Genomic DNA, 26,306 nt, shown 5'->3' with positions numbered 1-26,306 from the left:
CCGTCCTCCCTCCTCCTCTCCTCACGTCTACCGCCGTCACTGTCGACTGAGCGGCTTCAGCTTCGCCCGTCCTCGCTAGCTCCCCCTCGCCATGTCAGACCTCGACGTCACCGCCGAGAATGTTGCCGAAATCCTCCAGAACGATCGCATGGTCAAGGTCGCGGGGATCGACGTGGATGGTCAGCTGCGCGGCAAGCTTATGAAGAAGAGCAAGTTCCTCTCGATTGTATCTGAGGGGTTCGGCTTTTGCTCTGTTATCTTCGGCTGGGACCAACATGATCAAACCTACTACAAGGAGCTAGCAATCAGCAACAAGGAGAACGGATATCGCGACTTGGTTGCCATCCCGGACCTACGCAGCTTTCGTCGCATTCCATGGGAGAACAATGTCCCGTTCTTCCTAGTCAGTTTCTTCGATCCTGACACGCGGGAGCCGGTGTGTGCCTGCCCGCGTGGGCTGTTAAAGACTGCAGCTGCAAAGGCAGAGGCTGCGGGGTATCGTGCAATGGCTGGAGGTGTGTTCAATTTTGTTGACAATGCAGACCATGAGTCTGTGATACCTGGATGTGCGCTGACATGATGTGCGACAGCTGAGTATGAGTTCTACCAGTTCCGCGCCCCGAGCGATCATCCGGCACCCGAACGAGCTGCTTCGTCGACGGCGACCTTCCTCCAGACGAACCCAGTTGATGCATTGCCCTCATTGACAGAGGGGATGTTCGGATACTCCCTCACGCGGCCCCTCCATAACCAAGATTATTACTATGGCATCTATGACGCCTGCGAGCAATTCCGCTGCGATATTGAAGGGTGGCACACCGAGAGTGGACCAGGCGTGTTCGAGGCTGTGAGTGGATGAAACGCAAGTATGCGATCGGAGGAGCGCTAATCCTCCCTGTGTCGCAACAGGCATTACAATTTGGCGAGGCCAAGGACATGGCGGACAAGGCAGGCTTGTTCAAGTAAGAATATCTTGTCATTCACAATGGCTAGCTTGATCGACATGGTGAGCTAATCATTTACTCCTTCAAAAGATATGTCGTCAAGGCCTACGGCATTAAGCACGGCATTACCCCATGTTTCATGGCCAAACCACGCCAGGGACTGCCCGGGAACAGCGGGCACATGCACATCTCCCTTGTGACAGCCGACGGGAAGAACGCCTTCATTCGCGACACCCCCGATCCCTCCCCGCAGTACCCGGACATCGCACATCTGTCCGATCTCGGGCGGCATTTCCTGGCAGGGCTGCTGGTCGGCCTGCCGGATATCATGCCGCTCGTCGCGCCGACCGTTAACTCCTACAAACGCCTAGTCGAGAACTTCTGGGCCCCCGTCACCGTGTCTTGGGGTTTAGAGCACCGTGCTGCCTCTATCCGGCTGATCACCCCACCAACCGCCAGCGCTAAAGCAACCCGGTTTGAAGTCCGTGTGCCTGGCGCAGACGCTAATCCACACTTTGTCCTTGCAGCTGTGATGGCTTTAGGCTGGCGTGGTGTTGAGAAAAAACTAGAGATTCCTGTACCACCTCTGTCGAAGGGCGAGGATATGGGCGGCGCAAGCGACCAAGGCGTGCGACTCGCCAAGTCTCTAAAGGAGGCAGTCGTTACGTTTATGCGTCCAGAAAGTATTGCACGGGAAGTGTTCGGGGACGCATTTGTCGATCATTTTGGAGGTACTCGAGAGCACGAAGTGCGTCTATGGGAAGAGGCCGTGACCGATTGGTAAGTCCGTCATCAATCATGGTGGCTTTTCAGAAGACACATTGTCTTTCTTTGACACTCTGAGAAAGTTCGCTGACCAGAATTTTGCAGGGAGGTCCGGCGGTATATCGAGACCGTATAGGCTGAGGGATTCATTAAACGTAGTCCCCAAAGTCATCTTCATGATACCATTGCGTTCTGCCGTTATGAGAAGCCAGGAGTATGCTATGTACCGGAGGTTGACATCGCACTGCAGGGCAGGGCGTACGATAGGTCAGGAGTATAAATAGTTGCATATCAAATCTAGGCTTTGGAAATAGCCATCTTTGTGGATTTTGGGTTTGTTGCCGTGTCGATCGTTGATCTAGACCAGGTCGTAATTCTACATCAGTCGTACTAGGAGTATAAGATATACAACGTTCAGAGTCTCGAAGTCGCGAGTCTCCAATTGCGCTCGACCGATTGCACGTCAAGATGACGATCACATGTCACATCACATGTCGCGCGTCGACCTCAACTTCCCCCGGCTCAACGCTCAACCCTGCTCTCATCACAAGCCGGGACAATTCGGCCAGACTTCAGCAAGCCTCCTGGGCCGATGCCGAGTCTTGGGCCAAGCCTGTTCCTCTGTAACTTTCCTGGACGCTTATCTGCATGCTTGAACCGCGGCTGATTGGAGCGTCGGCCCAGCGGGGGAAACAGGGAGCTGGAGGCGGCCTTTCGGGTGAGTTAGGGGGCGACCACCTCGACCAGGATCGGAGCCAACATAGCGGCAGATCGAACTTTGTTTTTTGTTTTCGCAGACTCGAGCGTTCGTCGTGCTCGTCATCACGATCGGGGCAGGAAAAAACTATATAACACCAGGACCTTCCGGACGAGAAACTGACTATTACCGGATGCTAATCCGACGGGACAACGCCGTGATAAGGCTCGGTGTGCGGCGCATCCCGAGTGCTCGGAGGCCGCGACCGCCTTCAATCAGTCGGCAAGGGACCTTTTAGGGACCTGGGGAATCATGCTCGATGTGCCAGGACGGGCCTTGATGGACCAGGATTTCCGGGGAACGGGCGATGTCGGCCGAGAAGATCCAGTGAAATCGCATCAAATCGAGTGGAGCAACGAGTTTCCCGACGGGAAAGTCGACAGCGCCAAACCGCTAGCCCGAGTCAAGCATGGTGACTGGTCCACCAGGATTGCCAGTGGGCTGGGCCAACGGCTCTCTCCAGCGTGATTGTTGCGGCGACAGCCAGATACCACCGATTTCACAGACCTGCAAAGCAATAGCCGGTATCCGCCATTGGCCCGCACTCGGGGGGAGCGAACAGCCGCGGCACTTCCACTCTGACGTATTCTATCTCCGCCTTCGGTCGGACGGCTGCAACTGTATATAGTTCTTCTTCGGCGCTCTAGCATTCAATGAGATTCCCTCTCATTTCTCTCTTCCGGTAAACCTCAGCCTTCCATCCTTCCCGTCCTTGCTTCCATCGGTTCCTTTTCGACCTGGTTCAATTGTGGATGGACGTTCGGTGATCTCGCTGCTATATCGAACGATCGCCATCGCCCCGCTGCTATATAGTTCCCTCCTACTTCCGTCGCCCACCCGTCCCTGCTATACTTTCCAAGATGGCCGCCTCCATCGAAGCCCACCTCAAGGATGTCACCATCCTGGGTAACATCAACAATGATGCCCGCAAAATTCTGACCAAGGAGGCCTGTGCCTTCCTGGCTCTCCTGCACCGCACTTTCAACCCCACCCGCAAGGCCCTGCTTCAGCGCCGGATCGACCGCCAGGCCGAGATCGACAAGGGCCACCTGCTCGACTTCCTTCCCGAGACCAAGCATATCCGTGAGAATGATGCCTGGAAGGGTGCGCCCCCGGCCCCCGGTCTGGTCGACCGACGTGTCGAGATCACCGGTCCGACCGACCGCAAGATGGTCGTCAACGCCCTGAACTCTGATGTCTGGACCTACATGGCCGATTTCGAGGACTCCTCTGCCCCGACCTGGGACAACATGGTCAATGGCCAGGTCAACCTGTACGACGCCATTCGCCGCCAGGTCGATTTCAAGCAGGGTGGCAAGGAGTACAAGCTTCGCACTGACCGCACTTTGCCTACCTTGATCGCCCGTGCCCGTGGCTGGCACCTGGATGAGAAGCACTTCACTGTTGACGGCGAGCCCATCTCCGGCAGTCTGTTCGACTTTGGCCTGTACTTCTTCCACAATGCAAAGGAGCTTGTCGCTCGTGGTGCTGGTCCTTACTTCTACCTTCCCAAGATGGAGTCACACCTGGAGGCTCGTCTGTGGAACGACGTCTTCAACCTTGCCCAGGACTACATCGGTATGCCCCGCGGCACTATCCGTGGTACTGTGCTCATCGAAACTATCACTGCCGCTTTTGAGATGGATGAGGTATGCTTGTTTCCCAACCGAGCTTGTCCTAGCTACAGTGACTAATCATTTATTTCTTGCAAATAGATCATCTACGAGCTGCGTGATCACAGCTCCGGCCTAAACTGTGGCCGCTGGGACTACATCTTCTCCTTCATCAAGAAGTTCCGCCAGCACCCCAACTTCGTCTTGCCCGACCGCTCCGATGTCACCATGACTGTGCCATTTATGGACGCCTACGTCAAGCTGCTCATCAAGACTTGCCACCGACGTGGTGTGCACGCTATGGTAAGTTACGCTTCGCACCAATTATCAACCTCTGGATCTTATTTTAACATCGACTCTCTAGGGCGGTATGGCTGCTCAAATCCCCGTCAAGAACGACCCTGTCGCCAACGACAAGGCCATGGAGAGCGTCCGTGCCGACAAGCTGCGGGAGGTGCGCGCTGGCCACGACGGCACCTGGGTCGCCCACCCGGCCCTGGCCTCGATCGCCTCTGAGGTGTTCAACAAGTACATGCCGACTCCTAACCAGCTGTTCAAGCGCCGCGAGGAGGTTAACATCACTGCGAACGACTTGTTGAACACCAATGTGCCTGGCAAGATCACCGAGGACGGAATCCGCAAGAACCTGAACATCGGCTTGAGCTACATGGAGGGCTGGCTACGCGGCGTTGGCTGCGTGCCGATCAACTTCCTGATGGAGGACGCCGCCACTGCCGAGGTCTCCCGCTCGCAATTGTGGCAGTGGGTCCGTCACAACGTCGCGACAGCCGAGGGCAAGCGCGTCGACAAGGCCTACGCCCTGCGCTTGCTCCAGGAGCAGGCCGATAGCCTGGCCTCCAAGGGCCCTAAGGGCAACAAGTACCAGCTGGCGGCCCGCTACTTCGCTGGCCAGGTGACCGGAGAGGACTACGCAGACTTCTTGACCAGCCTGCTCTACAACGAGATCTCCTCGGCTGGTGGCGCCGCCAAGCTGTAAGCTTGAGGCTGTGATGTTCCTTTGATGATCATGAATACCCTTATTTCCTTATTCTATTCTACTTCCTTTCGTCTGTCCATTGCGTACTGCACGTTGTCTTTGTTCATATTGAAATTAGCATCGTTGTATAACAATCATTCAACAATCATTCATACAAGTTATCCATGAAGCATCGTGCCCCTTTTCTATAAATTCATTGACAAACGTTGTTCTTTCTGAATCTGATAAATTTTCCATCGTGATGGTCTAAACCAGGTTATTTTCCATCACCAGCAACCAACATCCATACTGGATCCTCATCTTCCCATAGTGCATCCTCCCAGATATCAACACCCCGATCTGCCCTCAACCTGCGCATCGACTTCACACTACCAACCCCCCACTCAACCACACTTCCCTGTACAAAATTCTTGAATGGCCCGATAAAAGCCCTTTCTACAGCCTCCCCCTCCTCCTCACGTACCTGATACCCATTTCCCCAGAACCAAATTGCTTCGTCTGTCGCATGCGTCACCCCAGCCTCCGGCGGCATAAAGCGATCTACACATTCCAATCGGTACTCAACACGATACCGGAATACCAGCTCCTGTCCGCCGCACTCCGCAATCGTTTTAACCAGCCCCCGCTCCAGTCGATACACCTGCATATCCGCGTACACGGCCCCAAAGGCCTGCTTCCAGTCCACGAACTGCGGTGGCAGCGTCCCACCCGGGAAGTAGATATCAACCAGCCCGGCCACGATGTGTGGTGGGTACTCGGCGAGCAAACGCGTGCGGAGCGCGGCGAGGGTGTTCTCCTTCGGCGCGGTCCACTGCGCGTAGAGCCAGGGCTCGTCACGGCATTCGCCGATCAGCAGCGGGATGCGACGGGCAACGAGAGTGCGTGCGAAAGACGCCAGGTTCTGGATGCGGTCTGGGGCGATAAATACGGACTCTGCCGTTGGACGAAACTGATGCATATCTATAGATAGGGCAGCTTCGAGGAGTGTCCTGGCCGGGAGACTGCGCAGCCTGGTGAGCTTTTCGGCGGCCGGCAGCGATTCCGGGATGAACAGCGCGGCTAGGAGGAGAGCGAATTGATGCTGGGCGAGGGCGGGGCTTTTGGGCTGTACGCCGGGGCCATTGGACCACATGCAGGCGCGCCGGATGAGGTGACTATCTGGTAGGGAGAACTCATACGCGAGCTGATGGAAGACAGAGTAAGAGCCCGCCGAGTAGCCAGCGAGGGTGATATTGGCCGAGTCGCCGCCGAAGAGATGGATGTTGGTATGGACCCATTCGAGAGCCAGGCGCTGGTCCCAGAAGCCTAAATTCCCAGTCGTTGTATCGGTGCTTTTCGCTTCTGCTTCGAGCTCGGCGCTGTAGAGGAAGCCGAACACACCAAGTCGGTATGCGGGCATAACGACGATTGCGTTGAGGCCGGCTTGGCCGATGAGCGCAGCAGGGTTGAACTCGTTTGGCGTACCTGCTTGGAGCCACCCACCATCTACTAGCAGTGAGTAGATTGTCATTATATCACCTTAGTTGTGCTTCACTTACGAATGAACATTATAACAGGCCATCCAACTGCCGGAGGCGTTCCTGTCGGTGTCCAGATATTGCTTTGGAAACAATCCTCGCTCCATAAGCTCTCCTTAAACGTTCCGTCAAAATCCCTTTGGGGACAAACTTTAGATTGACCATCACAGCATGATGACCCATCTTGATCCTTGTATGTGAAGTCAGGAGGCAATGGCCTTGCTCGCCTCCATCGTTCCGATGACAGTCCATATCGTACCCCGCCAAAGTAATGAGCGAAAGGGGTGTGGTTCAGCGAATATGTGGTGCCATTGATAATGCCACGTTGGCCGAGAGATTTGCGGTAGGGCTCTTTGGTATATTCCATGCGGGAGACTAAGTGCACGGTTCAATTTTAAGGAGAGTGGATTGGGTGGTGGTCTGTTCGTCGCAACCCCGATATAAATAATGTATTGAGGTACGGAACTACTTTTATCGCCGAGATCCGTCATGCGGGTTCCATAAATACCCGGATAAGATTACTTCACATGGCTTCATTGAGGCTTTCTACCAGTTGCTGATTAGAGACGGATCCTTTCTCCCAATGGTATAGCTACAGCAGAGATCTCAATTATTCGTTTTACTTGATCTAGATTAGAAGAGGCCATGGATAATTTGTTCCTTAGGCTTGGACGCACATTATGAGATTCTTTGATTTTGCAATACTTAGGAAATCAGGAATAGAAGCATTGTATTCATTTATCATATAGAATGTTTTTGAAATCTTGAAGATCAACTTAATTCTATACCAATTCCAGTATTTTTCAAACAAAGGAGACCAATCCTAATATCAAAAGATTTGGGAACAAAAAAGAATATGTCCAACGAGCAGATCAGCTGGTCGCATATAACGGCCACTAGATCTGTTCAATTCTCACTCATTGCCTTTTACGCTATAGGCTCACCTTGCAATGTAATAATTTACTCTCAATTTAATTGTTGATAATGTCTTGCGTTTTCTGAGTTTGTGATTATGATCGGGCCATTCGTGAATTCCCCACTAACGAAAATGAGTCAGCGCCAAAAACCTCCGAGCCGGGACCTCCCCGCGTCAAATTTAGCCTATCGAGCACCTTTATTTAGACGCGAATTGTGTGTTGATTATCTCTTCTATTGGCCCTCTACACAATGGCCCCGGTTTTAAATCCATTCACAAGTCTTCTCATTTCACCCGCCGAGCTACACCATGAATTATCCAGCAACCAGAAGGACTATCGAATCATCCCAGTAGCAGCTGGACGAAGTCCAACTCTTCTATCTTTTGAATCACAACATGTCCCAGGATCTATGTAAGTTACATTTCTTTAGGTTATACGCCTCTCTGGAATATATCACTTACCAAAGAAAAAGTTTCTTCAACATGGACTTGATCCGAGATACCAGGTCGGAATACCCAGTGATGTTGGCAGATTCCACACACTTCGCTAAGTGTATGACTGATCTTGGTATTCGTGGGGACGACATACTAGTCATATACGACACATGTGAGATTGGTATTTACTCTTCGCCCCGGGTCGCTTGGAATTTCCTTCATTTTGGCCACCAAAATGTTCATGTCCTGAACAACTTCCCGCAATACATTCAATCAGGATATCCCATCTCTACTGGGAAAATGTCACCATCCCTTGTTTACCTTGGTCCTGGTTCCTATGAGATACCCAAATCGATCAATATGAACGAGATCATCACATTTGAAGAGCTCCAACATCTCCTACTTTCAAATGAAGGCAGAAACAAATATCAAATATTAGATGCCCGGCCGCCAAATCAGTTCTCTGGGCTTGATCATGGTGCTTATGCTTCACTGAGAGCAGGACATATGCCTGGCGCATTAAACATTCCTTTGACCTCCATGCTGGATGCCAATAAGGTGCTCTTGCCTACATCAGAGTTGAAAAAGATTTTTGCAAATGCTGGGGTAAAGGGTGATCTACCAGCTGTGATGACCTGCAACTCTGGCGTGACTGCTTCGGCGTTGATTCTCGCTTTGCATATCTGTGGTTACGATATTGAAACAAGGTTATATGATGGAAGCTGGATGGAATGGGCCATTCGAGCAAAAGATGATGGTCTGATAGTAACGAATTAGCTTGTCAACCATCAATTCCTTAGAATTGCCAAAAGAAATGGAGCAAATAGACCTTCAGCGGCAATGAAAGAGAGAATATAGTTAAGCTTTTAACATTAGATTTATTTCGTCTATATTCTAATGATATAAAGATATCTTGGTTCATCCGGAAGAAACGTAGCTTGACATTTATTCCAGCCACCTCTCTAGAGATTCTTACATGATATCAATTCAAGGCCCATTCATTCAAACGACACAAATAGCCCAAAAGGTCACATGGAAAACGAGTGAATCATATATTCGATCAAATAATGTACTGATAGGCAGTAAAGATGTATAAGGGTTTATGGAGAGCAGAGCAAAGAAATAATCTAACCAACATAATGAAATCAACAGGTCTATAAGCAAGACCTTGACCAGTAGCAGTCATCTATAAAACAGCAGATCATTGATATGCTAGATCACTGGGATCCACCTATCCACTGTATAATCAATGCTCAGCGCTTCCTAACGTATGAAGCGAGCCGCTTGGCTCGACAGGGATATCCCTGTTTAGATATACTCCCAGGCAAGAGCGTCAGAGGTGACGTTCACATTGACAGCCAGCGCATCGAAGCCCAAGCAGTCGCTGACCTTTCCAGTGGGGACAGTCGCGTTCTGCAGAGCAGCGAATACCTGCCAGCGGGGGGAGCAGCAGCAGCCTGACGGACATGGCGCGAGGCAGCGGTCGCGCTCACAGCCGGCACCGGGCAGGCCATGAAGCCAGAGGCGCCCTCGCCACTATAGGTCCAGCTACCGAAGTTCTGGCCGGGCTTGACCTGGAAAGGACCCTGAGAAGAGCCAGGGGGGATGTAGCCTGAGTGGGGAGAGGTGAAGCTCAGGGCGCCAGAGGGGTCAACATAAATGCTCTGGCCGCCGGGTACGACGACATCCTATGGCGCTTGTTAGATCGTATATCCCGGATATAGGAAAACATTCATCAACTTCAAAATCAGACCACGTACCAGGAAGTTGGTGCCGATCAGGATGGTCTCGTTGGTGCGCTTAGAGCAGCCGGAAACAACTTCGCTCGGGCAGTAGGTCTGGCTCTGGCTACTACCAAGGTAGAAGTGTGAACCAGATGCGCTCAGGGGAGTGAGATGGATGGGTGAGCCGGAATGGGCAGCAATGACGGAGAAAGGAGCATTGGTGTCCGGAGTGGCAGCAGCACGGCGGCCGGGGAGGGCGGAGGCCAGAGGAACGAGAGAAAGAAGTGCAGAGACCTTCATTGTGAATGAGTGAGTGGGATATCGATTGGTAAAGACTGCTTGATCGTGATGAAGAAGTAAACGAAGAACCTGAGGTGGGAGAACCAAGGAAGACCGTCTATTAAATAAGTAATATACACTGGACGATCAAGGATGGTCAGTCAGAAACGGGATTTTATATCCCAGTTGCATCCTCTGCACAACCCCATGTGCCGTCCAGGGTCTCCATCTCCTGTCGATCGACACTGGCCGGCGTACTGGCTACGAAATTATCACCGAAATAGAAATGGAACGACACTTGATATCATTGCTCGGTCCAAGCTTCACTCATGCCCGTCTATCAGAGCCGGAATACGGCGCAACTTCGCTCGGCGTGTCAAAGTTGGGAATAGCGTCGAGTTTACCATATGAGTTGGCCAATAAGCACCGCATGGGCATTTATGGAGTTTGTCCATTGCTACACCCGTCCCAGGGTCTCGTTCAGGAACGGCAAGTCCCTATTGGGGGGGGGGGGGGGGGGATTGGTCCTGAGACAGGCTGCAGAAGTCCCCACCGAGAAGGTTCGGTGATCGACAGCCACATTCCAGGGTAGTAGTGGGCTATGAGGCAACATTGCGCCAAAGCCGAATTGACAGATGCCTGGCACTACATGGACATTCACGGTCATAATTGGGAGCAATTTTTGCATTCTGAGAATGCAAGTTGATTGAGCCTTCCTGAATGAAATGCCTTTCCTCTGCGGTCTCGAATTGAACAGAATTTGCCATCCAGAATCGGTGCAAAGACCCGGGCAGGTGGACTGTTTCAGCCAAATCAAGCTGTTGCAGATAGGAGTAGGGATCGACGGGGTCTTACTGGAACCCCGGTGGAGAGGTCCGTCCCTGATAGAGACCGCCGAAACGAAAGGAAAAATCGGTACAGCGGGTCGCAACATCCTATCTTTGGCAATGGCTCGCTGTGGCTCAACAGCATTTGTGTGTGGCGACTCAACGGGCATGCGGTCTCCACGGGTCCACCAATGTCTCGGAGGTGGATTTCTTGACATCACTCGGGCATGATGTTGCCCGATCATTGACACGGAGGGAATCGCGGAGGTCTCCGTATCTGAGATGTGCGCGATCGGATACTCCATATACTGGTCTAGAATAGTGAGATCGAGGGTCAATTATTACATCGTTATGATATTCTGTGGGGGTTTCCCCTTCGAGTGTAGCTAGACTCGGTCTCGAAGCATCGACGCAATCTGTATGTGACAGTAAAACGAGGTGGTTATCGAGCTCCGTTTTGTGAGCCGAAAGGGGATAATTTCGCGGGCACCGCCACATAAAAGTTCCCTCTTAGAATGACGGCGTTAGGTGGGGGACGAGGCAGCAACAATCATGGAGTGGGATCGTCCCTGTGTCGTCTACAGATGCAGCCGCCGTCGTAATAAGCTCGACTGTGCACGTCAAAATTAGAACAAAGCAAATGAGCAAATTGGAGCCATGGACGCCGCCAAAGAAGGCAATCAATAGTGTCCTCATTTTTGACTAGAACACCATTCACAAGGCCAAGCTTTAGAAGAATGGATGGCAGTCATGCAGAAAATACCGTCAATTCGTTGAAATGGGAAATGATTCCCAAGAATAAGAACATAAAAGCTAGGTTAATCGTCTATGTACCCAGTAATCCACCTCTGATTCCATGTGCCCAACGCCCAATGGGTTGACCCCGATATTAAACAGAATAATAATTAATTACATGGGCAAATGCCATGACAGAAAGGCAAAGTCGCGAGACTTCATTAGAACTCTTTCACCAGTGGCAAATCCCGCGAACTCCTCCCAGCCCAAATCTTGAACGTGCCTTCCGTGGGTAGAACCCAATTCTGCTCACGTACACTCCAGTAGCTCAGGTCTTTCCGAGAAAGCTTCATCGTGACAACAGTTGCTTCACCGGCGTTCAAGGAAACCTTGGAGAAGTTCCGCAGAACACGGACGGGGAACTCGATTTCCTCGCGAGACCAGCCTAGTCCGCGATGTTCAGCGACGCGCTCGGGGAATGAGACGTAGATTTGTACGACCTCTTTACCTGCCCGGCGACCTGTGTTGGCGACCGTGACTGATAGTTCAAGCATTGGCTCGTATAGCGACGGGTTTCCGCCAGGTCCGCCACCAGCCTGAGAGGGACGCTGACGATTTTTGTATCCATCTGGATAAGGGAAGGAGCCAGGCTGAGTACCGGACGGGTCCCGGATGTAAGGATAGATGTATTTAGACAGCGCTTTGAATCCTTCCGGAAACCTGGTCGAAGACTCAGCTGGCAACCTGTCGTCGTACTGTGGTGGATCGGCTTGGTTATCTGGGCGTTCTTCGGGAAGCCTAGACTTCTCTTGCAGAGGTTTGATGTGCAAACTCGAGATGTCAAAGGATGTGTAAGACAGTCCAAAGCCAAATTCATAACGCGGGGTAATGTTGTACTTGTCAAAGTATCGGTAGTCAATATAGAGGCCTTGGTTGAGGTTCACTTCTGGCTGTTGATCCCCAGTCTCGTAGAGGACCTGGGCACCCGGTCCATAGTCCTCCAAAGATCGCCCGATGGTATAAGGCAGTCGGCCACTGGCATCAATGTCGCCAAATAGCACATCGACCAGAGCATTCCCACTTTCCTGTCCTGGGAGATTCGCGTAGACAACTGCGTGTACACCAGGCAAATCAATCCAGGGGTCGAGCACAACAGGGCCAATAGAGTGGACTATTACGACCGTTCTGCCTTGGCCTCCACCGCATTGGTTAGCAACCCACTGCACCAATTGAGTGCCATTGCGCTGAAGAAAGAGGTCGTTGCGATCTCCGTCGATCCCATCATTGCGGATAAACCCTTCGCCCCCATCTGAATTCGCAAACACAAGACAGAGATCCTGCTCGCTCAGATCCTCCAAGGCAACACTGTTCGTCAAGTACCCTCGAACATCCACAGTATCCGATGACCAAGCCGACTGAAGAGCTTCCCATGGACTGACCAGGTATGGAAAGTCTACTGCTCCACTGCCCCATCCCGATGCCAATGTCCCTTGATTGCAACCTCGGTCAGGACAAGCATTAGGACCACGGCCGGAGCCAGCATCCTCACCATATATACCTACCCGATACTTTTCCTTGGGGCCAGATGGACTGCGTGACAGTGGAAGCGTGTTGTTCACATTCTTCAGGAGAACAGTCCCTTCTGCAGCCACTTTTCGGGCAGTCTCGGCATGGGAGTTCAATGTTGGCCCGCTGCCTCGTGCGTTGACATATTGATTAACCACCTGGTGTGTCTTGTCGTCTTCACTGCCTGGGTGCAAACTACTCAGTTTGTCATAGGTCCAGGAAGAGAAGTTCGGTCCACCCTGGCCAAATGGCGGAGGCTTTTTCCATGTATCCTGGCGAAAATGATACCAGGCAGCAACAATGCGAGTGACCATGTCGTTAAGTCGGTCTGTGGGCACAGAGGTGTTCAAGACAGCCTGCGTTAAGCGAGAGCCCCAGAATGAGTCCCCATCCGCCCAATTTGCACCATCGCCGGGCATGCTCATGTCGAGGCCACTAAGAGCGCTCTGCACGCCAGATCGCTGAGCCAGCCAATCTGACTGGACAAATCCTTGAAAGCCAAGCTCGTCTTTGAGGATACCATTAAGCAGTTTGCTATTTTCACAAGCATGGCTGTTATTGACTTTCTGGTAGGAGCACATGATACTTGCCACGTCGGCCCGTATACTCTCGGCAAATGGCCAGATAAACACTTCATGCAATGTACGATCATCGACGTTGGAGGAGAGCGCATTTGCACGACCCCATTCATTTTGTTGACGGAAATGCTCCTGCTCATTCAGCAAATAGTGTTTAGCTGTCGCCATGACTCCGGTGCGTTGGATGCCGCGAATAGTCTCCGCCGCAGCGACACCCTGAAGGACGGGATCCGACCCAAATCCCTCCCAATTTCGCCCACCTGCGGGCATCATTCCCAAAGCTCCCATTGAAGGACCAAGGAGAATATTGACGCCTTTCGCACGGGCTTCTCGGCCCAGGGCAGCTCCTCGCTCGCGCATCAGGTCGCGGTTCCAAGTTGCCCCGGTGGTGATGCCCGCGGGGAATGCAGTAATGTTATCTGCAAAACGGAGGCCGAGAGGACCATCTTGTAGACAGAGCGATGGAAATTGCACCCATTCAGCAGGGCCAGTATTTCCCACGCAAAGACCCATCTCCCATCCCGTGCCTGTGGTGATATTGACTTTTTCCACCAGCGCCATCCGCTGAACAAGATCATGCGCTTTCGTATAACTTTCTTTCCACCGCGCACTCGTGCCTCCGCGCGGTGTGGGGTACCATGGGATCGAGGCCTATGATAGTTAGCAAAGTAGCACGTAAAAATATCAGGTGTTGGCATGACCGAAATCAGTCAGGTTCGAAACAGGACCTCGTACATATTCATTAGCAGTAGCCCTCCTACCACTCCACCAGGACAGCCCTTTCATTGCCAGCCACATCACCAGCAATCCAATCGCAACCAGTGGGAAAACATGCCACCATGTCTTGATATGGAACAAGCCCAGTATTCCCGACTTCCGGCTGTGGTTCGCATGTTCAGGACGTTGTTCCCTTTGAATCTTCTTGCCTCTGCCATAGCCGTCGCTCTCATCGTCACTCAGGACAAGATGCGATCCACCATCTTCAAGATCTGTATCGAATGATTCCGATAGGATATTGTGTTCTTTCTGCAGGACCTGATCGATGGCTTTGGTCACGTCAATCGGTTCGCCGTGTTCATCGGTGGGCAGGGGGCTTGAAGAACTCGCAGAGTCGGGACTCGTTGCAATGTGTCGTCGGGCGCGTCGTGTGCTAGATTTTCCGGTCTTTTCTAGAGGGAGCAGCTTGACATTGGCATCGTCTTCTGCGGAGGACTCATCGCTGCTGGAAAGGTAGGAATCGGGTCGCTGAGGGCCCGTCCCTAGACGATCATGCCGATTGACATGGCTCGATGAATCGTATGAGCTTTCTCCAACGGATGAGTTATTGTCCACCGACTCGTATCCTTCGCGTAGCGTGTTCGAGACGCCGGCGTTTGTTCGGTTTAGCCTGGCCATTGCGCTTGTTTGCTTGGCAGGTGGGCGTGACAGTCACTTAACCACGACTTGGTGACTGCATTCTGCAAAGTTGAGATCCAAACACCGAAGACTGCGTCAACAGTATCAAATCAGGCTAGGTGATTGCGCAATGCGAATTGGGGTTGGCCGGAAGCTACGATGCGACAGCTCGGAAGGGTCACCTGACCCCCTGCAAACAACGGTGGGGATCTACTATTTACTGTCTTGCAGCACTTTAAATCCCACGATATTAATTTTCAGAGTGAAACTGTATTGCATAATGAAACCATATGTAAAGAAAATGTGTATAAACAGGAACTTTTGTTCAAAAAGGTTGGCCAAAGTATCTATCATTGGGTCAATCCAATCCCCAAAGAAAGCAAGCGCGTATCTACCGACGAAACAGAAATAGACAATCCCAAACTCCGTCTATCAATATCCCATGCAAAAGAAACATCACAAATGACAACGGAACTCAATGCAGATGACTAAAATGAGAGGTCAAAAGAAAAAGGCATTACGCGTCAATGTGCTATAAGTCGCACAACTACTCCTCATCATCGGTATCAACAGGCTTAGGAGTGCCCTTGGGAGAGTTGAGCTAGAAGAACACAAAGTTAGTACAGTTTTCGATAACAAATATGGATCGAAAAACTCACCCATTCGATGTGTCGCAGGCGGCGGCGAGCCTCACGTTCCTTTTGCTGGGCACGAGTCATCTTCTTCTTCTTCTTGGCGCGGAACTTGAGTTCACCCTGGTCCTCGGCGCCAGAGTTAACGGCGGACGGAGCAGCACTGGTGTTGGCTGAGGCAGCGGCGGGAGTACCAGTACCAGTAGGCGAGTTGGTGGCACTGTCCTCAAAGCGGTCCAGATTGACGGCGGTGTTGGTACGGCTGACGACACGGCCGTCGGCAATGTGCAGCTGCTCCGGGCAGAGGGCACCGACGAACTCCTCGTTGTGAGAAATCATAACCACACCACCCTTGAAATCGCGAATGGCGACAGCCAAACCACCCAGAGAATCACGGTCCAGGAAGTTAGTCGGCTCGTCCAGCACCAGTAAGTGGGGGTTGTTCCACATGGCACCAGCCAGCACGACCTTGACCTTTTGACCACCCGAGAGGCCAGAAATTTCGTTGTGGTTAGCAATCTCGGGGTCCAGACCAACATCCTCAAAATGCTTAGAAATTGTCTTGGGCTCAAGAACACGGAAACCAAGACCCTCACGCGAGGCCTCGTGGTCGTCAAACTCTTGGACCATCTTGAAGAAGCCCAATTCACACAGAGTCTCACGAGAAATCATGGTGTTGAACTTGGGAAGAAGACCAATCCACTTAATTTCATACTGGAAAGACTTCTTCCACTTTTGACGACCCATGATGGCCTCGATGCGGCGAGCGCCACGCCCATCTCCCAAATCAACCGGCTTCTCCAGCTGGGCCTTATCGGCCTCTGTCAAGATACGGGTCTGTTTGAGGAAGACTTCACGGTCATCACCATTGGCATAACGCCACTGTAGATACTGGCTCGGGGTCTTCTCGAGATGCATCTCAACGTGCTCCAGAGCGTGCTGCTTGATGTAACCAATACGCAGGTTGGGGTGCTTCTCGACCTTACCGGTCTGAGGAATGGTCTCACCGGTAAGCATCTTGATGAAGGTGGACTTTCCAGCACCGTTACCTCCAATGATAGCAACACGAGAGGAGAGAGAGAGCGACAGCGTAGCATCCGACATGGATGGCTTAGAGGCGCCCGGGTAAGTGTATGAGACATTGCTCATACGAAGAATGGCACGAGTCTGAGACTTAATACCCGACAGAATACCGGGAGGTGGGAATTTGAACTGCACATTGGAGGCGGACAGCGTGTAGTAGCTCTTGCCCTCGGGCTTAACCTTGACAAAAGCCGCCAGGTTTCCAGGGTAGCAGACGAGCTTCTTCTGCTCGTAATGGTAGATATCGGTGCAAACTTCATCAAGGAAGCCGGAATCGTGACTAACGATCAGACTGGTAATTTGGGTGTGCTTTTTCAGATACTCCTGGAGCCACTTCACATTGGCAACGTCGAGGTGGTTAGTCGGTTCGTCCAGCAGCAGGACATCAGCCTTCATGAGCATGGCACGGGCAAGAGCCAACTTCATCTTCCAACCACCGGACAGCGATCCAACAGGCTGAGACTGACGGCCATCGGGGCCATCTGTAAAGCCGAACTCCAGAAGAACCTCTTTGATGTGCTCCTGGCCCTCGGCGGCGACCTTGGGGTCCTTAGAGACATACTCCAGAATGCTGAGGTCGGCATCCTCACCCTGGTTATGCTCGACAAAGCAGGTGCGAACCTCCTCGGGTGGAGGGAAACCCTCCAGCTTGTCATTGGCGATGCTACGCATCAGCGTCGACTTGCCGGCACCGTTGCGGCCACAAAGTCCGTATCGGTGACCCTTAAGCAGGCGCAGGTTGGTGTGAGACAGCAGAAGCATACCACCATAGGCGAGAGAGAAGTTGGCGTTAACAATCTCAACCTCATTAGGGTCCTCCTGGACAGGCTTGCCAAACTTGCGCTCATCCTCTTCGATGTAGTGCTTCTGCACCGCAGTGCTGATGGCCTCAAGATTCTCCTCCGGGATCAAAGCCTTCAGGTACGGACCGATACACGAGGGAATGCGGTCCATCATACGGCAGTTGACATCCTCACGGATCATGCTGGCGATAAAGTTCTTGGCTAGTTCAGAGAACTTGACATCACCGAAGCTGACAAAACCGGCATGCTCCTGAATTTTAGAGTTTAGGACAGCAAGAACATCTTCGGGAGTGGTCTTGGTGACGGAACCCATAGCGACATCGTTATCTTGCATCGCCTTCTCCATGACATCCAGAGCACGAGTGGCCAACTCACGGACCTCGGGGAGTGAGGCGCGGTCCTTGACTGCCTTGACACCTGGCTGAAGCTTGGGAAGGAAAACACGGGCCTCGGCAGGGTCGTGGACTAGCTTGGTCAGGTTTTCCACAACAACAACGGTCTGACGGAGAGTTTCTTGGGGAGTGGTTGGATCGTTAAGGGAACGTTCGAGCAGCGGAGTCAGCAGGGCGAGAACGGGGGAAGTGACGATTGCGACAAAAGTGGTCTGAGAGAGGGCGTGGATGGCTTTCTGCAGAGTCTGCGCCGATGGCTGCTCCATAGTCTTGATGAGCAAGGGGATACGCGGGGCGACATCGTCGTTGTAAAGCAGAGTGGTCAGCTGGTTCATAGTCTTGACGGACTGTTTCGCAACTTCATTCTTGAGATCATGCATGCCCGACTCGACGATAGGAATTAATTCTTTCAGGGTCTTGCCCATGGCCTCCCGCAGCACATCCTTCTCCTGCTCCTCCTCCTTGGTGCCGTTACCCATCTGGGCTCCGGCAGCCATCTTCTCCAGAAGCTTGTATCCACCAACAAATCCTTGCCACTTGCCACTACCCTTGACCAGATATGCCTCCAGGGCGGGGAGCAAGGCGTTGGCCTTGGCCTCGGGGCTAAGGCAGGCGTACAAGGCATCGATAGCATATTGTGCGGCATCGCGGACCACGGCACCCTTATCGGCGAGGGAGTCCAGGACAACGTCAAAAATACCACCGTTGTGCAGCAGGAAAATGGCCTCGCTGAGAGGGAATTCGCGAGGGAATCGCTCAAACAGAGCGCCGAAGATCAGCATGGCACTCTCACGCTTGGCGCCATTCTTTTTGTCGGTGGCCGCCTTCTTCGCTTCGGCCAGGACACTGTAGTTCAGCAGACCGGTCGACCCAGCACCCTGGATCAGCAGGTTTGTGAGTGCGTAGGAGCCATCAAGGGACTGTTGGGACGTCTCAGCGGTAAAGATGGTGTTGAGAAGCGAAGAAATCTCTTCGGTGGTGGGGGGAACGCCGGAGGGGGTTTTCGCGACGACGGTCGGCATAGCGGGAGTATCAGAGGGCGAAACAGTGTGTGGCATGGTCTAAGGGTATCACGAGACGACCAAATCTGGTCCTTAATATATACCAGATTTTGGAATAAAAAGAAACTCGGCCTGGGGCGAAGGGTTTCCTCGATCCTATAGGATTGAGAGGTGGGGGAAATCCCGGGCCAGCAGAACGAAGATGGAGGAAATGAAACAGATGTCTAACACGCGAAAGGATTCCAGTCGACAACGAATGTAGTTTCCAATATCGTGACAGCGGTAGATACGGGAATCCACACGGGGCTGTACGCTGGAGGGGAGAAGACAAGGCGAAGAGCAGGAGTATCGCGCATCGCTGATCGGGGCTTATCCACACAATTTTTTTTTGTTTGGGAGGCGACGGTCTCCGCCAGCCAATCACGGGGGCTGCTATTGGCATGAGACGCCACTAGCCGGACCTGGTTTAGCCTTATCAAGCTGGGTCCCTCCTTTCCGCCTGAGGCAGGAAGTCTCTCGTCAGCGGCTTAATTAGTCATCATTGCCGGCCAAAAGGCGACTGGATTATGTGGGTCAGTTGGTGTATAGCATTCAGGATCATTACTATCGGTGGGATGTGATGATGTATCTTGACAGGTGGGGGTAATAGGACCATGCATGCAGACGGCCGTCGAAAATGAATTCAACGTTGGAGACCGGTGGTCCTTCTCATCATTTTCGTTTTATGTCTAACAAGAAATATATACATGTTCACAGCTAGTGTACACAGCGTACATTGTCAGTCTACGTCCTTTGATACCAAGTAATTCATGGCATATTAACTCTAGAATTTGACACATGAGAATCGTCCCTGATACCTAGATCATGAACTACCCCGTTTTCTAGAGGTCCTTTCCCTAATCCTCCATACCGATCGTCCGTTTCATTGGCGATACAACAGAACGTGCCAACTTGCAAAAGAAAGTTTGATACATGACTCGGCACTCCCCAAGGAACCCGTCGTATTCGCTTTACCATGGACTGAAGGAGAATCCAACATATACCGATCTACTTCATGTGCGAACAGACCTATAGTTAAACTGCTGGAGTAACCAAATAGAGAGGCCTGAGGCGTCCATGCAGACGATAACGTCATGGGCAGAAGCACGGCCTCAACACGTGTTCGGGGGTTGACCCGACCAGGCACTGGCGGCAGGGCCGGAATGCCGGCCAGTGTTCGCCCCTGGAAAGGGACTGCTCGCCAAATACCAAAAGTCCTGACTCTGGTCCGACTTTCGCTCTCTCGGTCTGGTGCCCCGAGGTCCGCGTCGGCTAGCCGCTCATACCTGACCCCTTCGTATATGGCCTGCTCAGATCACGACTGAGAGATGGAGGATCAACATGCGCGGGATCACTTTGCTCGTACGAATCGATCTGATTCTCGATCACAGTGCCCTATCGACCAGAATCAACAGGAATGGTAGACTGGGTGGCCTGAGGAAAAGGGCCGATGTCGCCGTCCGCATGCAGCCGCCCCGGGCCTCGGTAGAAAGTCGCCCAGAAGCCCCGCGTTCAACCGAGCGTTGCGGTCAGATGTTATTAGACTTGGTCGATCACAAGTACCTTTGTGTCCTCTTCTTCCCTTTCTGCGTCTATTCGACTCTTCGTGGGATACCATCACACTCTTGCTGTTCTGAAAAGCAGCGTTTCTTCACCCTCCATCCCTTCCATCCCTTCCTCTCCTTGTCCGCCCCCGCATTGAGTCTCCCGCCCCCACAATTCTACCCCGGACCCATCAACACACACACACTCACACACAATGGCCCTCAGCTTCAGAGCCACCCGCCACGCCTCCAGATTGGTTCAGGTACGTGATCCCTTTCGAGGTCCTCAGTGAAAATAGAGCACAGGAGCCTATGCAAAACCTAAAATGGATTGGACCTTCTAACCAGCAACCTGCGACAGGCCTCCCGCCCGGTCTTCTCGGCCTCCCGGCACTATGCGACCGCCGAACCCGACCTGAAGACTGCCCTTAAGGAGGTGATTCCGGCCAAGCGTGAACTCCTCCAGAAAGTCAAGGCTCAAGGTGACGAAGTCATTGGTGATGTCAAGGTCGGCAATGTCATTGGTGGCATGCGTGGCCTGAAGGCCATGCTGTGGGAGGGCTCAGTCCTGGATGCCGACGAGGGGATCCGTTTCCACGGCAAGACAATCAAAGACTGCCAGAAGGAGCTACCCAAGGGTACTTCTGGTACAGAGATGCTGCCCGAGGCCATGTTCTGGCTGCTTTTGACTGGCCAGGTCCCTTCCACCGCTCAGGTGCGCGCCTTCTCGCGCGAGCTGGCCGAGAAGTCTTATCTGCCCCAGCACATTCTCGACCTGATCAAGTCCTTCCCCAAGAACATGCACCCCATGACCCAGCTATCCATTGCTGTGGCGGCGCTGAACACAGAGTCCAAGTTCGCTCATGCCTATGAGAAGGGCCTGAACAAGGCGGAGTATTGGGAGCCAACCTTCGACGACTGTATTTCCCTACTTGCTAAGATCCCCCGTGTCGCGGCACTGGTATTCCGTTCCAACGAGATCGATGTTGTCGGGAACCAGAAACTTGACGTGACTCAGGATTGGTCCTACAACTTTGCGGAGCTTCTTGGCAAGGGCGGCGAGAAGAACCAAGATTTCCACGATCTGCTGCGCCTGTATCTAGCTCTGCATGGTGACCACGAGGGTGGCAATGTCTCCGCCCACGCAACTCACCTGGTTGGCAGTGCGCTGAGTGATCCCTTCCTGAGCTACAGTGCTGGTTTGCTGGGTCTGGCTGGCCCGCTGCACGGTCTGGCCGCCCAGGAAGTGCTCCGCTGGATTCTGGCTATGCAGGATAAGATTGGCACCAAGTTTACTGACGAGGATGTCCGCAACTACCTCTGGTCGACCCTGAAGTCGGGCCGTGTCGTTCCTGGCTACGGTCACGGCGTCTTGCGCAAGCCCGATCCCCGGTTCGAGGCGCTGATGGACTTCGCGGCTACCCGCCCGGACGTGCTCGCAAACCCCGTCTTCCAGCTGGTCAAGAAGAACTCGGAGATTGCCCCTGGTGTCTTGACCGAGCACGGAAAGACCAAGAACCCTCACCCCAATGTGGATGCTGCTTCTGGTGTACTCTTTTACCACTATGGCTTCCAGCAGCCCCTGTACTATACTGTGACCTTCGGTGTCAGCCGTGCTCTCGGACCCCTCGTCCAGCTCATCTGGGACCGCGCCCTGGGCATGCCTATTGAGCGCCCCAAGAGTATCAACCTGCTGGGCCTGCTGAAAAAATAGGCTCTTTTATTGTGTATATCGAGTGATTTCACAAATGGTTCATATAGTTCCCATGTCGGCCAGTGATGAAAATGATGCAAGCGACCTTTTATCTGTTATTCCACGTTTGATTGTTATTTAGACCGTTTCTACTATTCTACGTCTTATTGGAACATTGATGAGCTCTGCCTTACGGAAAATCCTATGGGCAGGATCCTTTCTTAGAGTTGATTACTTCCTCAATCAATTTAGATGCCGATTTCTAGCCAACTATCCACATGTAGCGCAGCAACACCACAATAAACACTTGTCAGGCCAATTAGGGACTCGAGGGTCAAGCCATAGAGTAAACATTTAATTTTTATCAACATGTGTGGAGGGGAGATTGGCGATGGAAACCGCCTTTTAACATTCCCTGCCGGCGCCTAATCTGACATTCCCGTTATGCATAGCGATTTCATGGGCTTGAATTTCCCACACTGAGCATGGCACCCTTTACGTATTTGGAGAGCTTATCACTATATCTAGAAACTCGTAGTTCATGCTTCAAACGTAAAATTCCCAGCCTGTTAATTACGACAACCAGTGTTATCACCACTGAGAATAATATCATTTTGAACCATAAGACCGTCTCAAGGCAATTTATAAATCAACCAGATATGTGTATTACGTGCCATACAAATTCTTCTATTTATGTCATAGTTCTCTACAACCGGGCACTGCCATCAGAAATCTTCTGCCACTCCTGCTTTCCAAAGGGCGTATACTCCTGATTGCCGGGAGCGACCCACAAGAAATGATCACCCTGTCCATCTGTCACCTTTGTGCCGATTAGTTCAGGGTCCACACCCTCCTCGCGTAGCGGCACCTTGTTCTGCTTATGATTGTGGATATGAGTAGGGTTGTCCACAATACGAAGGAAGATAGGTACAGCGTAGCGCGGCAGCTTCGATCGTGCAAAACGCGCCAGCGCGGCGAAGTCAAAAGTTTGGCGAGCTTCGGGACTGATCTGTAGGGCTGCACACCCGGCACGCCCTTCATGATTGGGCAGGCGGACGCCGTAGACATTTGCTTCTTGAACGCCTGGGAACTTCCCAATGACTTCGGATACCTCGGCAGTGGCCCTATATTCAGGGAAAGAATGTTAAAACTGAATGCAAGGATAGCTTCTTCCCTTCACAACTTACACATTCTCACTCTTCCAGCGAAATGTATCACCTAGGCGGTCAAGGAAGTACCATCGACCATCACTTTGGCGACGTAGAGCATCACCTGAGCGGTAATACAAGTCGCCCTTCTTGAACACATCACGCAAAAACTTCTTTTCGGTTGCATTGTCGTTTTGCCAGTATCCTTGGAAGGCCTGCTTATTTGGAATGCTCACTAAAATCTCTCCTCCTTGATCATAGGGAGCACGGACTGCAAATCCAGTATCGGAGTTTCGGAGGATATCGCCTGTCTCCGGGTCGATAGAGACCGGCACAAAAACATTATGCATCAAGCCCCGTACGAGAAGTCCGTGGTGGCCAACACTACCGGCAGTAAAGGGGCCGCGATTGTAGTTGAAGAGACTGAAGATGCCCTCGGTGCTATTGAAGAATTCACCAACTTCAGGAACGCCAAACCGCTCTCGGAACTGCTCCCAGACATCAGGGCGCAGCCCATTCCCATACATGCATCGCACCTTATGATTACGATCGTCAGGGGATGGCGGCGGCGCGAGTAGATAGCGAGCTGTCTCTCCGACATAAACGAAGTAGGTTGACTCTGAATCGCGCACATCTTTCCAGAAGTTTCGAACACTGAACTTGGGCCCCAGCGCGATGCTAACGCCTACCACCAGACACGAAATGAGACTCATAGCAGCGGTTCCATGGTATAGAGGCATGCAACTATACCAACGGTCCCCATCAGGGCCATCTTTGTCGCCTAAAGAGTGTCGACGAAGATAAAGCGTAGTGTAGAGTCGTGCCATGGTGAAAGCACAGCCCTTTGGCATGCCCGTTGTCCCAGAAGTATACAGAAGGATAGATGGGAATTCACCACTCATTTTCATAGCAAGGTCTTTCGGAGGCAATGTAGCTGGTGAAGCGCGGATAGTGGCCTTGAGTGACTCGTCTAAAGTCATCATCTTCATCCCCAGTTCCCCAGAGAGGATGTGGTTGCACTCCTCTATTCGAGCGGTGCAGATAGGATCCTCATCCACGATGGTGATCTTAGCACCGCTGATCTTCAAACAATGCACAAGCGCGTCTCCAGTCAGATTATAGTTGATAGCGGCAGGCGCACATCCAATACTCCAGAGGGCTATCCAGGCGATGATAAACTCTGCCCGATTCTGTAGATAGAACCCCACCAGGTCGCCCTTCTGCACGCCACTCTCCAAGAAGAAATTTGCATATTGACAGGCCTGTTCCAGAACCTCGCGGTATGTATAAGATCGCTCCCGAGTCCATAGACAAGTCATGTCTGGGTATCGTTTCACTGTTTCAAGGAAGACAAACCATGGATTCCCCTGTTCTCTTGCGACTGTGACGTCGTTTTTAGTACATGTTGCGACATTTAACACATCGAATAAAGCACTTACGGGCCGAGGAGTAAATACGCTCCGCCCTCTTCAGGGCCCATAATGCCGATACATCTTTCTTGATGTGGAATTTGGCATTGAGATATGCGGCCACAGTCGCCCCCCCGGCGAGCGCAGCAGCGGCGGTACCTAAGTTAATGTTAATCTATTCCATGACTCCACAAATATGTGTCGGAATCAAGGAGAGGGCATACCCAGATCCATATTACTGCGAATTGGCGAGATTCCTTTTCCCTGTTCGAAGGATGCGTATAGATCACCTTTAAATCAAAGTGGGGAACTGCCCTAAGTGATTCAGATTGCTCGACAATGAAAACAATGAATATCACAGTCAATCGCACGTTTGTCAAGAGAAGAAGCGGAGTGGTAGCCAGGATAGGACTGCTGAAGGGGTGGGGGTGAAGGCCCAAAATTGCCGTGAACCGAGACTCTTGAGCAACAGTCCTCGGCTCAAATGGGCCTCTCCACACGACATGATGACAATTCAGGTGGCACTAGCGAATCCGCAGCCCCGGTTTCTTTTTCACCTCGAAGCCCCGTGTTTAATCTCAATGGTTGCTAGTCGGCTCTAGTCCCAGTGGGGGCAACTGTGCGATGCGGGGAACACTCAAAACAGCGATCTTTGACCTCGGCACCTGTTCCAGTATCCACTGCATAGTAGGCTCGCTGTGCAACTAAGCCAAGCACAACTCAACTCACTTTCCCCACTAATTACGCTGCTCCTCTTTTCAAATAATACCTTTTAGCTGTTGTTGCCGCACAGTCCATTTGGGGTGTACAGTTGTGTCGCAGACTCCAGTCTGGGGGACTCTATTTAGTAGCCGACTCACCCATCGCTTTTTCTTGATTGGCTTTTCCTGCATGCAAACCTGGTTACGCTTAAGCGTCTGACATATGAATGTTAGCCCAATAAGTTTACAAGCTCTGTCTTTGCAATGAACTCTCGTGAAATGCCTACATAATAGTACTTTTATGTTCTGGAGATCTGTTATCCTATTCGAGATACTGGGGCTCATATGAATCAGTCGGTCCTTGTTCTGAACCGCGTCATTTTTTCTCAATAGCAAGAATGTGAACAATTATCACCATCTGGATCGTTGTCGGCAGGGGCTGAGCACAAGGAAGATGATCCTGAGCAACAAGCTTTTTCTACGCTAGTATTTGCTGCCTTGCCTTGTGCCACTAAGTGGGTTCAAAATCATAGCAGCCAGGCAGTAATCAGCGTATCAAAATAGTCGCGTCTCGCTGGTGCTGCTCTGATTCTGCTACAGGGGCTCCAGGGTCGCGTCTAGCTTTTTAGAAGAACTTCGCGAGGGTTTGGGTTATTCTGCCTCTACTATCAACATCTCAAGCCATCCACCCTTCCTCCCCACAATCCCCAGTATATTTAGATGTACGAAGCAAACCGAGAATAGGCCGAGCCCCGTTCCGAATCCACATACCGGGATAGAGATGCCACACGCGATCTGGCCATGATGCCTTCA

General features: G+C 52.1%; 10 protein-coding genes across 10 annotated transcripts; 5 read left to right on the top strand and 5 right to left on the bottom strand.

The window, feature by feature from the left end:
- Nucleotides 1–91: 91 nt before the first annotated feature.
- Nucleotides 92–1,845, top strand: N7462_000958 (glutamine synthetase family protein; the record flags this gene model as incomplete). The annotated part of the gene is made up of 5 exons (XM_057072684.1): nt 92–515; nt 591–847; nt 910–962; nt 1,035–1,724; nt 1,815–1,845. The coding sequence occupies 5 exons, from the start codon at nt 92–94 to the stop codon at nt 1,843–1,845; spliced, it is 1,455 nt and encodes a 484-aa protein (XP_056939214.1).
- An 873-nt stretch (nt 1,846–2,718) lies between these two features.
- N7462_000957 (uncharacterized protein) lies at nt 2,719–2,934 on the top strand (the record flags this gene model as incomplete). The annotated part of the gene is made up of 1 exon (XM_057072683.1): nt 2,719–2,934. One exon carries the CDS (start codon nt 2,719–2,721, stop codon nt 2,932–2,934), a length of 216 nt encoding a protein of 71 aa, XP_056939213.1.
- A 392-nt stretch (nt 2,935–3,326) lies between these two features.
- N7462_000956 (malate synthase) lies at nt 3,327–5,076 on the top strand (the record flags this gene model as incomplete). The annotated part of the gene is made up of 3 exons (XM_057072682.1): nt 3,327–4,115; nt 4,182–4,382; nt 4,444–5,076. The coding sequence occupies 3 exons, from the start codon at nt 3,327–3,329 to the stop codon at nt 5,074–5,076; spliced, it is 1,623 nt and encodes a 540-aa protein (XP_056939212.1).
- A 256-nt stretch (nt 5,077–5,332) lies between these two features.
- On the bottom strand, nt 5,333–6,960 carry N7462_000955 (uncharacterized protein; the record flags this gene model as incomplete). The annotated part of the gene is made up of 2 exons (XM_057072681.1): nt 5,333–6,564; nt 6,615–6,960. The coding sequence occupies 2 exons, from the start codon at nt 6,958–6,960 to the stop codon at nt 5,333–5,335; spliced, it is 1,578 nt and encodes a 525-aa protein (XP_056939211.1).
- An 800-nt stretch (nt 6,961–7,760) lies between these two features.
- On the top strand, nt 7,761–8,721 carry N7462_000954 (sulfurtransferase; the record flags this gene model as incomplete). The annotated part of the gene is given in 2 exon segments (XM_057072680.1): nt 7,761–7,921; nt 7,941–8,721. The coding sequence occupies 2 exon segments, from the start codon at nt 7,761–7,763 to the stop codon at nt 8,719–8,721; spliced, it is 942 nt and encodes a 313-aa protein (XP_056939210.1).
- Nucleotides 8,722–9,252: 531 nt separating this feature from the next.
- Nucleotides 9,253–9,968, bottom strand: N7462_000953 (putative IgE-binding protein; the record flags this gene model as incomplete). The annotated part of the gene is made up of 3 exons (XM_057072679.1): nt 9,253–9,375; nt 9,411–9,632; nt 9,705–9,968. 3 exons carry the CDS (start codon nt 9,966–9,968, stop codon nt 9,253–9,255), a joined length of 609 nt encoding a protein of 202 aa, XP_056939209.1.
- A 1,762-nt stretch (nt 9,969–11,730) lies between these two features.
- N7462_000952 (beta-glucosidase) lies at nt 11,731–15,048 on the bottom strand (the record flags this gene model as incomplete). The annotated part of the gene is made up of 2 exons (XM_057072678.1): nt 11,731–14,304; nt 14,389–15,048. 2 exons carry the CDS (start codon nt 15,046–15,048, stop codon nt 11,731–11,733), a joined length of 3,234 nt encoding a protein of 1,077 aa, XP_056939208.1.
- A 547-nt stretch (nt 15,049–15,595) lies between these two features.
- Nucleotides 15,596–19,016, bottom strand: N7462_000951 (putative mRNA-nucleus export ATPase (Elf1); the record flags this gene model as incomplete). The annotated part of the gene is made up of 2 exons (XM_057072677.1): nt 15,596–15,649; nt 15,708–19,016. The coding sequence occupies 2 exons, from the start codon at nt 19,014–19,016 to the stop codon at nt 15,596–15,598; spliced, it is 3,363 nt and encodes a 1,120-aa protein (XP_056939207.1).
- Nucleotides 19,017–20,757: 1,741 nt separating this feature from the next.
- On the top strand, nt 20,758–22,256 carry mcsA (putative citrate synthase Cit1; the record flags this gene model as incomplete). Its single annotated transcript, XM_057072676.1, has 2 exons — nt 20,758–20,805; nt 20,904–22,256. The coding sequence occupies 2 exons, from the start codon at nt 20,758–20,760 to the stop codon at nt 22,254–22,256; spliced, it is 1,401 nt and encodes a 466-aa protein (XP_056939206.1).
- A 685-nt stretch (nt 22,257–22,941) lies between these two features.
- N7462_000949 (putative very-long-chain acyl-CoA synthetase family protein (CefD1)) lies at nt 22,942–25,026 on the bottom strand (the record flags this gene model as incomplete). Its single annotated transcript, XM_057072675.1, has 4 exons — nt 22,942–23,359; nt 23,423–24,764; nt 24,823–24,951; nt 25,017–25,026. The coding sequence occupies 4 exons, from the start codon at nt 25,024–25,026 to the stop codon at nt 22,942–22,944; spliced, it is 1,899 nt and encodes a 632-aa protein (XP_056939205.1).
- Between the last annotated feature and the right edge of the window lie 1,280 nt (nt 25,027–26,306).

This window comes from Penicillium macrosclerotiorum (assembly GCF_028827735.1).
Source record: "Penicillium macrosclerotiorum strain IBT 26536 chromosome Unknown utg000001l_segment0_segment0, whole genome shotgun sequence".
Classification (NCBI taxonomy): Eukaryota; Fungi; Ascomycota; class Eurotiomycetes; order Eurotiales; family Aspergillaceae; genus Penicillium; species Penicillium macrosclerotiorum.
This window is presented reverse-complemented; position numbering and strand designations above follow the sequence as displayed.